The 14,632-nt window shown below is 40.8% G+C and overlaps 1 protein-coding gene across 2 annotated transcripts in view; it reads right to left on the bottom strand.

Moving 5' to 3' along the window:
* Window positions 1-412: 412 nt before the first annotated feature.
* Window positions 413-14,632, bottom strand: part of LOC139448084 (RNA-binding protein FXR1-like) — a 38,368-nt gene continuing 24,148 nt past the window's right edge. Inside the window, exons 6-17 of one of the 2 annotated variants that reach the window (XM_071229594.1) lie at window positions 13,595-13,688; window positions 11,940-12,056; window positions 9,657-9,824; window positions 9,260-9,338; window positions 8,080-8,189; window positions 7,473-7,574; window positions 6,674-6,777; window positions 6,142-6,248; window positions 5,278-5,451; window positions 2,839-2,913; window positions 1,814-1,915; window positions 413-1,312 (exon numbers count right to left, since the gene is read on the bottom strand). In XM_071229594.1, coding sequence (XP_071085695.1) covers window positions 816-1,312; window positions 1,814-1,915; window positions 2,839-2,913; window positions 5,278-5,451; window positions 6,142-6,248; window positions 6,674-6,777; window positions 7,473-7,574; window positions 8,080-8,189; window positions 9,260-9,338; window positions 9,657-9,824; window positions 11,940-12,056; window positions 13,595-13,688 — 1,729 coding nt within the window. In that variant the 3' untranslated portion in view covers window positions 413-815. The remainder of the gene's footprint in view (window positions 1,313-1,813; window positions 1,916-2,838; window positions 2,914-5,277; window positions 5,452-6,141; window positions 6,249-6,673; window positions 6,778-7,472; window positions 7,575-8,079; window positions 8,190-9,259; window positions 9,339-9,656; window positions 9,825-11,939; window positions 12,057-13,594; window positions 13,689-14,632) is intronic. The other variant, XM_071229596.1, reaches the window with a different exon arrangement.

Raw genomic sequence — 14,632 nt, 5'->3', positions numbered from 1 at the left:
ATGTTCAAATGGAAACTGATACAGATATCTTTTGATGATGCATATTAAAGTAGTCGCAAAGGTGGTGCAAAACAATTCATAATAAACAGCAGCTTATAACATTTGTGACATCCTAGCAATTCAAAGCTAAAGGAACTGCATCTGGAACAATGGTTTCTATTACCATCATAACAAAATTATGCTGTTAGCATTTAAAATTGTACACTTTAGAGAAGAAAGTAGACTAGTGGTGGCTCTTTGAGGGCAAACTTCTGTAGCAGCGGTCTTCATTGGCACCTTCTTCATGTAAGCTGCACCATAACGCTGAAGACACTCCAAATAAGTCAAGTCGCAAGTTGGATTCAGCTTCAGTGTGTCCATTATCGATTTCAATGTCACAAGAGTGCTCTCCCTTTAAAGGAGTGCTCTCCCTTTACAAGAGTGCTTTCCAATTGCCTCCATTCTCTCCAGGCACAGGTTTTAAGTTCTTCAGTCAATCAAAATAATTTATTGTTTCAACACACACAACTTGTCTCAGTTAACATAAGCTTTATGCACTAATACTACACTTCTAGAGAATTTCTATTCACAAAATTTGGCAACCTCAGCAGCAAATTTTCATCAGTGGTTTGTGTCGCCATTTTGGAGTACACAAATCTTTCAGGTATAAAACTCTCGCCAGCACTCATCAATAACTGAGATAACAAACCAGGTTGGGGTTAGCACTAACTGGACTGTGTGTGGGAGCACAATGGGGCTAGCTCATGCAGTAGATCACTCACTCAGTCATGGTAATATAAGTACTTTGCACAAGGATTGTCCAGAGGGAGACCACTCTACTCTCCATTCACCATTTGTTCTTTGGTTTTGGCAGGATTGTTCACTTTAGATTTTGCACTTTTAGAGTCTGAGTCACTTCCACTGGGTTGATTTGCCACCTTCGCTTGTGCTGGTGGTTTCCGGGGCTCGCGTTGCTCTCTTGGAGCCTCTTTCTGAGGCCGAGGAACCTCCCGAGGAACCTGGGAGGAGCTGGCATCACCAGCGCCATTCATCTTATCAGCATTATTTACAGAGTTTTTGTAACCTTGGTTACCTGCTGAAGCAGAAAGCTGAGAACTGGACTGTCCGCCTTCAGTTCTGCCAGCAGCCTGGGTGGGAGGGGCATTACCACCCCCTCCTCGTACCCCACCCCTCGGGGGCATACCACCATACCGGCCACTGCCTCTAAAGTTGGAAACACTGGTGTCGGTCTCAGTGCCTGAAGTAAATCCTCCACTGCCGCGAACTCTGTTTCGCCTTCGCCGTCTCCGCCTGTCCCGCCGCCTGTCGTAATCTGGTTGAAAGAAATCACATTGGGTTTATAATTCGTTCGTTGCTTAACGCCACTCAGCAATATTCAAGCTATATGGAGGCGGTTTACAATCTGTGATTTGAAAATCTATTTTTGGCATTCACCTGCAACACTGGAGAGCCTACCTTGTGGTTATCTGATGATACCAGCCTGACAAGATTGAAGACGTTTATGATTTTGGTTTGTTTTTTCTTTGTTTGTTGTTTCACACCGCACTCAACAATATTCCAGCTATATGATGGCAGTATGTAAATGTGCAGGAGACACCAGAAATGGGCTTCACACACTGACTGAGGGGAATCGAATCCCGGGCCTTTGGCTTGACGAACAACGAACAAGAGCTAACCCACAGCCTCTGGCACAAGAAAAGATACAGACCACAGCTTCTTAGGGTGCCCTGGGCCTAATATGCCCTCAAAAAAATTACCAAACGATAATAAAGATAATATCTAAACATCCATCTCTATGTAAAACAATAATTACCTTGATCTTGGCTGTTGACACTGGCGTTATCTAGGACGGTATCATCATCATCAGTCATCCGACGACGTGAACGGCTATCGCGGGAGTCATCATCATCATTGACTACAAACAAAGGTAGATGAGGACATTACAAAAAAATAGTTTTTTGGCCATATTTTGTGAAAAAGTTAATAGAAAATTAGATAAAGGATGCATGTATAGATCAAAGGATTAACTTTTTACGAAATACAATGAATGATTATAGTCTTGATTCTATAAAATTATTCAAGTCATGCAGCTATACAAATATATATTAGTCAAGCAAACGCACAACTGCACCCGATAAAACATACCAATTGTTGTTCTCTGTTCAAAAAAGTTTAGTATCAAACAAACCAAATGCAGAAATAACAAGTCAGACAGGAAACAAGCTGGTGTTCTTTTCATATTTATAACAATAGGGGCTATATTTTATTGATTTCAGAAACATAAAATAAGTTCCAATGAAGAGTTCACGGCTAAGACTAAACGAAACTACACCAGAAGCAATTCCTTAGCATTTGAACTACACCTAACACAAAATCAAATCCTCTTAACAGCAATTTTAACTTAATTCTTTATTTATATTTCCTCAAAAGGTCAAGAAGAGGGCTTTAATTACACAATTTTGAATAATTTATTTATATTGATAGCAACAGTAAATGAGTTGGCTTTTTAAAATCATTATATTTATTTCTGGTCAGCGAAATAAAAAAAAACACTGAATTTTTTCTTTTCTTTTGACATTTCAATTTCTGTTGGAGTCCAACGGATTTGCGACAAAACTTCTAGAAAATATTCCTCCTGACAGTCCCCCAACCTGAATCTCAGTTTCTCGAAACCTTTCCAAGGAAATTGGGTCCCTTCAATAACCCAGAGAGAAAACATTCTCCCAATGTACTCTCATCTCTTCAACAATGCTACACGCCTCTCTCCTCATGCTGCCCGAGTTAGTTCCACAGTGGAGGTATTAACAAGCTCATGGAAGGGAAAAGCAAACAACATACATGTCCGTGTGACTTTAAGTCTCAGGTGATCTGCCGTATTATTGTGTCCTCGATAGCCATCGTAGTGTTCGTAATCTGCCAAACAGAGAACAACCCTACAGCATGCCGCTACCTACCAGAACCATGCAATACAAGATGTGCCCACAATGTCCAGCTTCCGCTCAAACACAGTAATGCTGGAGAAGTCTTGCTCCAATGTAAATGTGCAATGGCAGATCAAAGCTCATGTAGCTCACCTGATTTTATTACCAGGCTGTAAAGCTCACCTAGATCATATTAAAAAAATGCTATTTCAACACTTTTCAGTTAAAATGTCTGGGTATTACACAATTTAGTCAGGTATTAGATCAACATTTTTAACATCATTCAAACATAACTGCAACAAAATGTAAAGCCTTTTCAAGACAAAGATCCTTCTTTTCCAGGCGAAAAATAACACCCATGTGTGCTTTCGAAGAGATAAGGATTCTTACTTTATATCATTATCAGAATGGCTCTATTTGTACATCCAAAAACACAAAAATATTCAAATCCACACACAAGTTATAACACTATTCATCAAAAGTGTGCGCTGTTGAAGGAACAGTAAAGTCCTGTATTTTGTGTTCTCTTCTCACCAAACTGTTTTGGGATGATAAAATAAGAATACAATGAAGTCAAATCATTTACGGGAATGATGATCAAACCGTTGTCTTATTTCTCCTTCTATGAGCATTTTTATTAATTGACTGTTGTTCCTCCCATTACAGTTGTTTTTATTTTCATTTTCATTTTTTTAATTAAAATCCTAATACCTAAATACAATGCACACAAAAGATTTAAAATGGAAACAAAAAACAAGACTATTATTTCTTTTAGCCTAAGTTAAATTTAAGTATGGTCATTGGACACATCCCACTTCCATGCATGCATGCTATACTACAGATAGAGTGAGTGAGTGAGTCAATAGGTCTTAATGTTACAGTAGCTATATATCACAGTTAGTCCACCAAGGTTTCTTTGTTTGTTGTCTAATGCAGCACTGAGCAATATTCCAGCCATATTCCAACCTGTAAATGATGGAGTCTGGACCAGGCAATGAAGTGATTGATATTGTGGAACAACATTTCAAGCCATCACTTTTATAATAAAGTCATCGTGTCTGCCCACCCAATCCATGGGCCAGGCTACTACGATCAGCAAAGGTTGCTGGGGGCTAGTCTAGACCAGAATTCCACATGGGGCTTCTGTGTTGAAAGATCAAGTGTGATCCGATAACTAAACATGCACAATTCTCTGATTTGACAGTTGTAGCTATATGTATATGTATGTATACACACAGCTGCATTTTTATTAAAAATTTGACATAAAACCTGTTCAACATGCCGAGTAGCTAACGAAGGATACAGATAAAGGTAACTATCACATAATGGCTTGTGTTATTGAGCGAGGAACCAGGACGATACACTTAGTATCACCATCTGATAAACACACAAATGAGGTCACCTAGCAGGAACTACTTTCAACATGTTCACGCTCCAGACATCGTTGCAATGATTGTTTCTCAATGAACTATGTACTAATGTACCCAGTATGCAGTGGTTTTCATAATGTGTCGCCATGTTTCTGTTGACAAACATGGCTGCTAGACATGTGGCACTATATGATGAACTGGGCGGTTCACTCAAACGTATTCATACACGGGTTCTAAAGCCACAGACCTATATAAGTCCGTGTTGAAGCTAATTCATTGAGTGAAATTCCATCTTAAAATTCCATCATTTTAACATAGATATTACATGATAAAGAGATTATTACCCTGTCTTTCCGTATTGTATATATCATATGATTATTGAAATGTTAATGTTTATTCCTGATATGTGATATCTACAATATGGAAACACATGAGTAATAATAACTATGAACTGTAACTATATGTGTAAGCCAGACATACTAAGCTCATGTCATTCATGTCTTCCCGTAAACACATTGTCTTTTCCAGTGAAACAAATAACATCCAATACTGATATGCTGATATGTGATTAATCTATTTTGTTTCTCATAATAATTTATTATCTTCCCAACTTTTTTGTTATTTTGCCACATTCCTATTTCAATATTGACAAAGAAAACCATATGCTTTTTTTTCTGAATAAAAAACGCATTTTCAGAACTTGTCTTCCTTTTGCAGTCTATACAAGTTCAAGTACTGCCCTATCTGTGTTTAAACATACAGTGAACAATTCAGTTAGTTACATCATTCCTTTGTGAGGGGCAAATACCTTATGCTGCGGTACATACTTTATTCATCAATTGAAGAATGAACTGTTCTTAATATTTGCTTTCATTGCTTTCCCGCACATCATAATCAATATGTCAAGCAGCAGTATGCAACACACCATTCCCTATGAAGATTCCCAAATCTATTCATGCTGACTGACATGCTACGGTGACACTTACCCGAGTCTCTACGAGATGAGTACCCAGCGTACCTCCCCCTGCCACGCCCTCTCCGGTAGCCACGCCCCCTTCCACTCAAAACACTGTCAGTCAAGTAGCCTGATGTCCGCCTCTCTTCTGCCATCACTTCCGCTGACCAGTCGCCAACAGGCTCTGGAGACGTCGCTTCATCCCCTGGTACAGAGGCAGAGAGGTGAGGTGAAGTGGGGTTTATCGTCACGTCCAAGATGCTTGCTCTCGTATAAAGTCTGTGTGTGTGTGCTGTGTATGTGATGGTGTGAGATGGTGCGTGAAGGTGTGTGTGATGGTGTGTGTGTGTGAATGTGTGATGGTGTGTGTGTGATGGTGTGTGTGCGTGTGCGTGTGCATGGTGTGGTGTGGTGTGGTGTGGTGTGGTGTGGTGTGGTGTGGTGTGGTTCGGGTGCGTGGGTGTGTGCGTGTGTGACTAATGCCAATTTTATAGTGCCAACTCAGACACAGCATACAGACTCTGAACAGACCAAACACTGTTTTTATCCACATAGGCCACCTCAAGTATAGCAACATCATGATGGGAAGACCCTTAGAGAAGCATCCCGGAAATTGTACCACAGTGAGAAATCAAACCATGGTCTAGATTAGCAAATACCACAAGGCTACCCTACTGCAGTGTTCTAAATAAGTCTGGTGGCAGGTAGATCTTGTGTCAGGCCTGTAGTTTCAAATATGTATGGGTTCTTTAGGCCTGCAGTAAAAATAAGTGTCAATTTATTTGTCACAATAAGCTGCAGATTTCTAAATGATTGCCTGAAGAGTTTAGTCAGGGCCTGCAGTCTGTGCTACTGTCTACTGTCCTATTTTGGTTCAGAAGTCAGTTCATCTCACCAGTATTCATGCCATGCCTCTCCGTTGCCCATCTCCGGCCTCGTCCCATGCCACGCCCACCTCGACCACGCCTCCCTCTTTCATCTGAGTATGGGTCATTGCTCCCTCTGAAATGTAATCATACGTCAAACGAACTGAAGCAGACACTGAATGGTCCACCCAAACTGTCCTTCACATGGTAAGATATTCAGTTTCCAGATAGATACAACATGACAGAGAACTACATTTTACTGATAAGGAAGCTTTTGAACTTCAGACTTGAAATTGTAAATGAAACAGTGTGAACGAGTAGGGTCATAAGCACATAAATGGCTTACTCAAACTCAGGAGGCATTTCAGCCTTGGGGGAATCACACCTAGGTTTAAGACCGCTACTCTCCCCTTTAAGACTCTTACAATAAAGACAATCAAACCCGGGTTTTTGGTTAGTAAAGAGGGAGTGCTATAACTTCGAGGCTATCCCATCACTTCAGAATAGACAATAGCAGACCAGTAGTGGGTAATGAGTTGCCTTCAAACACAACATACGAACCTCCTTTCCCGTGGTGGGGGGAAGTAGGGTCCAGACTGGGGGCCAGAGAGACTCTTCAGTTGTTGGTCTATCTCCTGCTTCGCTTGTCGCAGTTGCTCCACTTCCTGTGACAAAACAAAGGAACATTCCTCTCACTGATGGGACATATAAGCTCCTGATGCAGTGTTAGAAATTGGCACTAGTCCTGTAGTCCTTGCCGAACTGCCCAGTAGTTAAGGTATCATAAGGACCAGTAGAAATATGCCATTTTCAAGGGTTTTGCAATATGTTATCATTATAAGGTTGCTTTTTATTCCAGCTTTATGACGGCGGTATGTAAATAATAGAGTCTGGACCAGACAATCCAGTGATTGATATCATGAGCATCGATCCATGCAATTGGGATCGATGACATGCATAAACCAAGTCAGCTAGCCTTGACCACCTGATCCCATTAGTCACCTTTTACGACAAGCACAGTCACCTTTTACGGCAAGCATGGGTTGCTGAAGACCTATTCTACCCCGGATCTTCACGGGTCTATTATTATAAGGACTAGTGGACAAAAAATGTTAGTTTCTACCACCGAGATGAACATGCAGCTTTCGTTATGCTTTAATGTTACAAGCTGGTTGCTACCTACAGTAATTTTGAAATTGTTTCGAGAAACTGAAATGCCTCTTTTATCACAACAACCTTGTGGTATTTAACATAAATTTCAAATACCAAATTATCACTTCACCAAAGAAACAGAGAAATTACAGTTTCACTTTTTTTCCTTGTATACGTTTCACAGCCATGAGGAAGAGAAAGTACTTACCCTTAAATGTGTTAAGTGGTAGTCTAGTAACAGCTGTGCATTTGCAATACTTTCTACAGTTCCCACGAAAATAAAAGGCACCTGTCCCTGAAACTCAAAGGTCTGAAAAACAGTCGAGATCTGATCATCTTGAAATTTGTTTGTTGTTTAACGCCACACTCAGCAATATTCCAGCTTTATAACGGCGGTCTGTAAATAATCGAGTCTGGACCAGACAATCCAGTGATTGACATCATGAACATCGATCAACGCACTTGGGTCAGAGAGCCTGACTACTCGATCCCGTTAGTCGCCTCTTACGACAAGCATAGTCACCTCTGATGGCAAGCATGGGTTGCTGAAGACCTTTTTTACCCCGGATCTTCACGGGTTTGATCATCTTGCAATTTCATCATGTAAAGAATGAACTGATAACAGCTCTATCAGAAAACTGACACTTAATATCACAGTCAAGACAATGATCAACTGCAAACATAGGCTTTTCGTACAAACAGTATACAGGATCTGGTTCCGCAATTTTACCAAACATAAGTTTCCAACAGACATACAATGCAACTATACTAAACAAGATAATTAATAATCAACTTTTGTGTTGTAGTGTTAATACCTCTTCTCTTGGCTGGTCAGTTTCGTTGTCCCCCTCAATTTTGACCCTCACAACACCCGACTTGTCCACTATGTCTTGAATGTTTCGACCATTCTTCCCTATCACTTTGGCTGAAACAACGCAAGTCTCATATTCAAGTGGTACATGAAGCAATGTTTTTACCTTTTCAATAATGCTTTGTCAAGGGGGAAAACATGTGGTGTTGACTGTGTACAGGGTTTTACTAAACTTATAAACACAACAGAGCTCACATTTTCAGAGAAGGATGAAAGAGAGGGGTGGGTGGGTGGGTGGGTGAGTGAGATGTGTAAACACCACTTTTGAGTGAGTGAGTGAGTTGGGTTTAACGCCGCTTTTAACAGTATTCCAGTTACATCACGGCGAGTCAGCTTAATGTGGGAAGAAAGCCCGAAGTGATGCAGGTGTCAGACGTTTACCACTTTGGTGAAACCCACGAGCACGGGTATGGTGCTGACAAACCTAGAAACATAATTGGGGCGAACTGGGATTCGAACCCACACTCAGAGGGTTCTAGCGAGCCCAAGGGACACAACAGTGCAAAGCGAATTGCTGCACCTTAGATGACTGGGCCACCCGTACCCCTGGAGAGTGGGTGAAGGCGTCTAAAATTAAGTCAGCAATAAAAGATCTTTAAAAAAAAACCTAGGTGTGTGCATGTAAGTTGTTTTACAATACACCCATGGCAGTTTGGAAATAATCACTCATGTCCAGGAAATAATAGTAGATGATTGCATGGTCCAAACTGTCGCCACACAATAATTCAGTCACATGTTTTGTTTGTTTATCTAATGCCACACTCTGCAATACACCAGTGATATGATAGTGGAGGTCACAATCCAGTGATTGATATCACGAGCAACGATCCACGTCGTCATGGTACAATGACACACAAAGAACTAAGTCACAGAGGCTGACCATCCAATCCATTAAGTCGCCTCTGAATGGCCAGCAGAGGTTGCTTGTGACCTATTCTAACCCAGAAGCCTGACAGGGTTGTGGAAGCCACCATACAATCAGTCAAAGTGTAATTACACCTTAAACTAGTCCAGAGACCAAACTATATTCAATCCAAACAGTCTGACAGTGTTGACAAGCAGACCGCTTGTGCCCAATAAATACACTGGCTGACTCAAATATGTCTTTCTTTCTTGATACTTACCCACTAGATCTCTTGGGACTTGAAATGTCTGTTCAGCAAATTCTAACATGTTTCTAGCTTGTTTTACAGCTTCTTGAGTCTGAAATTCATGAAGGCAAAAAGTTGAAAATGTATAACTGGTACGTTTCTCCCAGAACCCTGGATTCAATCACACCCAAGCTTAAGTACAAGTTCAAATATTAAGTAGCCTTAGCTTTAGAATGATTACAATGGGGGCCTTCCAAAATAACACACAGACATAACTGTTTATAAAATAAACTGTGACGGATCAATTTCAGATTCCAAAGTCAGAAATTGCCAAAGTTAATCACAGCCTTTTACAAATTAAAGTATGATTTGTTAAATCAACATTACCAAGAACATAAATCTGCCATGTAACACGTGTCCATCATCTCACCTCTCCGTACACTTTAAACGTGCATGTATTCTCATCAAGCTCGATGCCAGTGATTCCCTCTACTTTGCGAGCCTGTTGAATGTTAGCACCGTGTGTTCCAATAGCCAGGCCCATCAGGTCGTCCCGTACACAGAACTCCTCCATGAACCCCGACCGGATCTTGGTGCTCTGAACATGGACAATGGAACATTTCTTTCACATGACCTACACACGTGACACCCCAAACAGATCTTGGTGCTCTGATCATGGACAATGGAACATTTCTTTCACATGACCTACACACGTGACACCCCGACCGGATCTTGGTTCTCTGAACATGGACAATGGAACATTTCTTTCACATGACCTACACACGTGACACCCAGACCGAATCTTGGTGCTCTGAACATGGACAGTGGAACATTTCTTTCACATGACCTACACACGTGACACCCCGACCGGATCTTGGTACTCTGAACATGGACAATGGAACATTTCTTTCACATGACCTACACACGTGACACCCCGACAGGATCTTGGTACTCTGATCATGGACAATGGAACATTTCTTTCACATGACCTACACACGTGACACCCCGACCGGATCTTGGTACTCTGATCATGGACAATGGAACATTTCTTTCACATGACCTACACACGTGACACCCAGACCGGATCTTGGTACTCTGATCATGGACAATGGAACATTTCTTTCACATGACCTACACACGTGACACCCCGACCGGATCTTGGTACTCTGAACATGGACAATGGAACATTTCTTTCACATGACCTACACACGTGACACCCCGACCGGATCTTGGTACTCTGATCATGGACAATGGAACATTTCTTTCACATGACCTACACACGTAACACCCCGACAGGATCTTGGTACTCTGAACATGGACAATGGAACATTTCTTTCACATGACCTACACACGTGACACCCCGACCGGATCTTGGTACTCTGAACATGGACAATGGAACATTTCTTTCACATGACCTACACACGTGACACCCCGACCGGATCTTGGTACTCTGAACATGGACAATGGAACATTTCTTTCACATGACCTACACACGTGACATCCTTGCTAACCCAACAAACCCCGGCTAATCAGAGTGAGTGAGTGAGTTTGGTTTAACGCCGCTTTTAACATTATTCCAGTTATATCTTGGCATGTCAGCTTAATGTGCTAGGAAAGCCCGAAGTGATGCAGGTCTCAGACTTTTACCTCTTCGCTGAAACCCACTAGCATGGTTATGGTGCTGACAAACCTAGAAACATAATCGGGGTGAACCGGGATTTGAACCTACAATCATAGGTTTCTGGCGTGCCCAAGGGACGCAACTCTGCACAGCGAATCGCGGCGCCTCCGATGACTAGACCAACCGTGCCCTCCCAGGTAATCAGAACACAACACAACAAATATACACCACATTCATGGCTGACATATTCAATGAAGTCATCTCTAAAGTAACTTAGTTTTGTTTGTTTGTTGTTTAACAGCGCACTCTCTTTTTCTGTTTTCTCTTTTCCCCCGGAATATTTCATTTTGGTTTGAGATGACATTTCTCACTATCACTGATGCTTTGTTCAACAACAAAGATTCATAAGGTACTTTATTTGCCTGTCCACAGGCACTGTTAGTCATAAAATACCGGTCCAAACCTAATTTTACCGGCAAAAAAACCCTAGTAATTTCCGGTAAACGGGAACACTGGGATATAGTTAGTAACATGAAGTAGGTGAGGTGAAATGGGGTTTAACGTCCTGACCAAGATTATTGCACTTATATAGTGACGTGCATGCATGTGTGTTTGTTTGTGTGGCTGCTTGTACTAGTCCAGAGCAATGCCGATTTATAGTGCTAGCACACTGAGATACCATGCCGCAGTTTAACATGAATACCCCACTCAGACACAGTATACTGACTCTGAGCCGACCAGTCCTTGTTTTAGCCCCTTAATGCCGAGCGCCAGACAGGGTAACAAGATGTACCATCTTTTAACGTCTTTTGGTATGACGCGGCCGGGGATCGAACCCCGGACCTTCTGCTCTCTGGGTGGACGCTCTACCACTAGACCACGGAGGTGGTCTGAACAAGAAGTAAGGGTCATGTGGGTCCATGTGACAGCAGCCCTTATATAAAAAATAGACAAATGTGACACTCTACTCTCCCATACACATGTGAAGTGAAGTCACTCAGATCAGAAACATGGACTTGGCCAGTCTCGCATCACTACGGATATATTCTTAACTACTATGGAAGAGGGAGTGAATGGTGTTTTATTGGATACCTGTAATTTCTTGACAGCTTCTTCTGTCCTCTGTTTTAATAATACTTTCTGGCGTAGATTTCGGATGAACATGTCCCCTATGATGGAAGCCTTTTTAATCACTTGTTCACTGGTGGACTGGAACAAACATTAAACAATACATTATTTTCAGCATGAGAAACAAACCTTCTTATCTAAATAATAAATTCCTGACATTCTAAAAAGACAGACAAGTGAACAAACTTTAGCAGGGGAAGACACCTGACGAAAATAAGTCTCAGTTCATCATGGACAATTTGTTTTAGTAAACTAACTGCAACTGGGGTGTCAACAGGCATACAAGTCCTTGCAGGTCTTCACCAGTCCCAACTAGGGGACTGGCAGTGCCATGCCTGTAGTCATGTCTTTTACTGCGGATGAGTTTCTTAATGAGTCTGTCACAGTGAATGATCTTTCAGTCGGCCGGACTAAAAGCATTGAGGCTAACACATGTCAGCAATATTCTGGTTTCAACACAGCAACATGTAAATAATCAATTCTGGGCCAACCAATCCAGTGATTGATATTGTGAGCATGTCCAATGAAGAAAGTTACTGAGTCCAGAGCTCCACATGACTTTTTGAGCAATTGAGTTTTACTCAAGGGTTTCTATTTTGATTGGCTTATTACATTTTTATTGGGTAACCAATATTTTTTCACTCATCTATTCATCACTATTTTCCCCCAAATTAGTGAACATTTTAAGATTTTTAAAAAAATGAAATAATGTTTCAGATGTATATAACTGTTATAAATATATAGACTTGACTTGAAATGTAAATTAGTTCATAACTGTGTTTCGAAAATTAGCTCCTTTGTACGCATGCTGAAAAAGCTTCATTGGGTATTTACATGTGCTGTTTTTATACATTTGACTTTTTCATTTAATGCATGCGTTTCTGTACACAAGTTAATTGAAAGTTATTGGGTTTTGAATATTTGGGGGAGTGTATTTTACGCAACTACGCTGCTTATCTGTAGCTTTGTGAGCCTGACTACCCATTCCAACAACAAGCAATTGAATACTGCGGAAACATGGCAGAGGAATGATATATACAATCAGTTTGTTTGAAATTGCCCAAGGACTAGGGCTCATGTATATGGTGAATCGAACCGTATCCCGTCATGAATTGAATTTGGTATTCGTGGACACAAGAATCGAATATTTACAACAAAAATAAAATGAGTTTTTTAAATAAAAATATCCATAAGAAGTAATAATATGCATGTGTAGATTTCTTCAAAGACAGCACTCTTATATATTTAATTTGAAAGCAATGTGGTCACTGGTCATTGTCGCTATTTAGCAGATACTAGTACCTGGATAATTGCAGTACGCATATGAATATATAATATTATATAATAATCATTAACACCGTCAACATGGTCAAACTATGTCAAATAATTTATTTTGTTTCACTGAATATTATGAATAATACTTCAACTGATGACCTGTTATTGTATTCGTGATCAGATATTCATATTCGTTACCATATAGTCATGATACGAATCGTTTTCGCCTCACAGCGTGTTCGTTGCAGCCCTAGAAAGGACTACCAGTCTGACAACTGGTTGACAAATCTGGTGAACAAAAACAGGGATGGAACTGGTTGTGAGGTTTTGAAAACAGAACTTACCAGTATGACAAGCGAGTTGTCTGTAGGGTTGTAACTAATAACAGCGGCACCACAATGTTTCTTGAAGTCTATGTGAGTTTCTTCTTCTTGACATCTGAAACAGAATCATCACTCTATTACTGATCTGCTGAACTAATGAATAGCATGTCATAGACCCGTGAAGATCCGGGGTAGAATAGGTCCTCAGCAACCCATACATGCTGTTAAAGGCGACTGTGCTTCTCGTAAGAGGCGACTAACGGGATCGGGTGGTCAGCCTTGCTGACTTGGTTGATGAATGTCATCGATCCCAATTGCGTGGATTGATGCTCATATTAATCACTGAAATGTCTGGTCCAGACTTGATTATTTACAGACCGCCGTCATATAGCTGGAATATTGCTGAGTGCGCGTTAAACAACAAACAAACATTAACAACAGAAAAAAAAAAATGAACCGCAGGGAAAATGATGGTGATATAAATAAAAAGAACAAGTTGTCCCCATAAAAGACAGGCGTCCTGCTAATTTAGACTTTGCGATTAGAAACATAGAATTACAACACATCAATGAATTTATCTTTCAGTACAGTCTTGGAGCATGGCTAGTAGCCCTAGTTATCATGAGAATCAAGCTTAATCAGTGTTTCAGGGTACATGGACAAAGTCCTGGCTCCTTACACTGAGTGGAGTTTAATTTCAAATGGCTACCAAGTGTGTTATTGATGTATGATCTCTCCTCATACATTGCTCCTGAATTAGAACGAGAGGCCCTTCCAGATTGAGGCACACTGTAACCTAGAACCAGTCAAATTGTAGCAGCTTCATGGTCGCCCCTTCAAGTCCTATTTACTTGCTGTAAGTTCTATTTACTTGCTGTAAGTTCTATTTACTTGCTGTAAGTTCTATGTACTTGCTGTAAGTTCTATTTACTTGCTGCATAACATATGGTATGAGCTTCAGAGGTTCCCTCAAGTAAACATGCTTCTCCAAAATCTAAATTCACATCATTAGCGTTTGGTGACAGCTTGCTGCTTTGTGCAAAGTAGGGACCATTTCAA

This window comes from Haliotis cracherodii, unplaced genomic scaffold (genome assembly GCF_022045235.1).
Source record: "Haliotis cracherodii isolate W230 unplaced genomic scaffold, xgHalCrac1.p SCAF_7, whole genome shotgun sequence".
Classification (NCBI taxonomy): domain Eukaryota; kingdom Metazoa; phylum Mollusca; class Gastropoda; order Lepetellida; family Haliotidae; genus Haliotis; species Haliotis cracherodii.
Note: the sequence above shows the minus strand (reverse complement) of the source record. Positions and strands in the feature narration are given on the sequence as shown.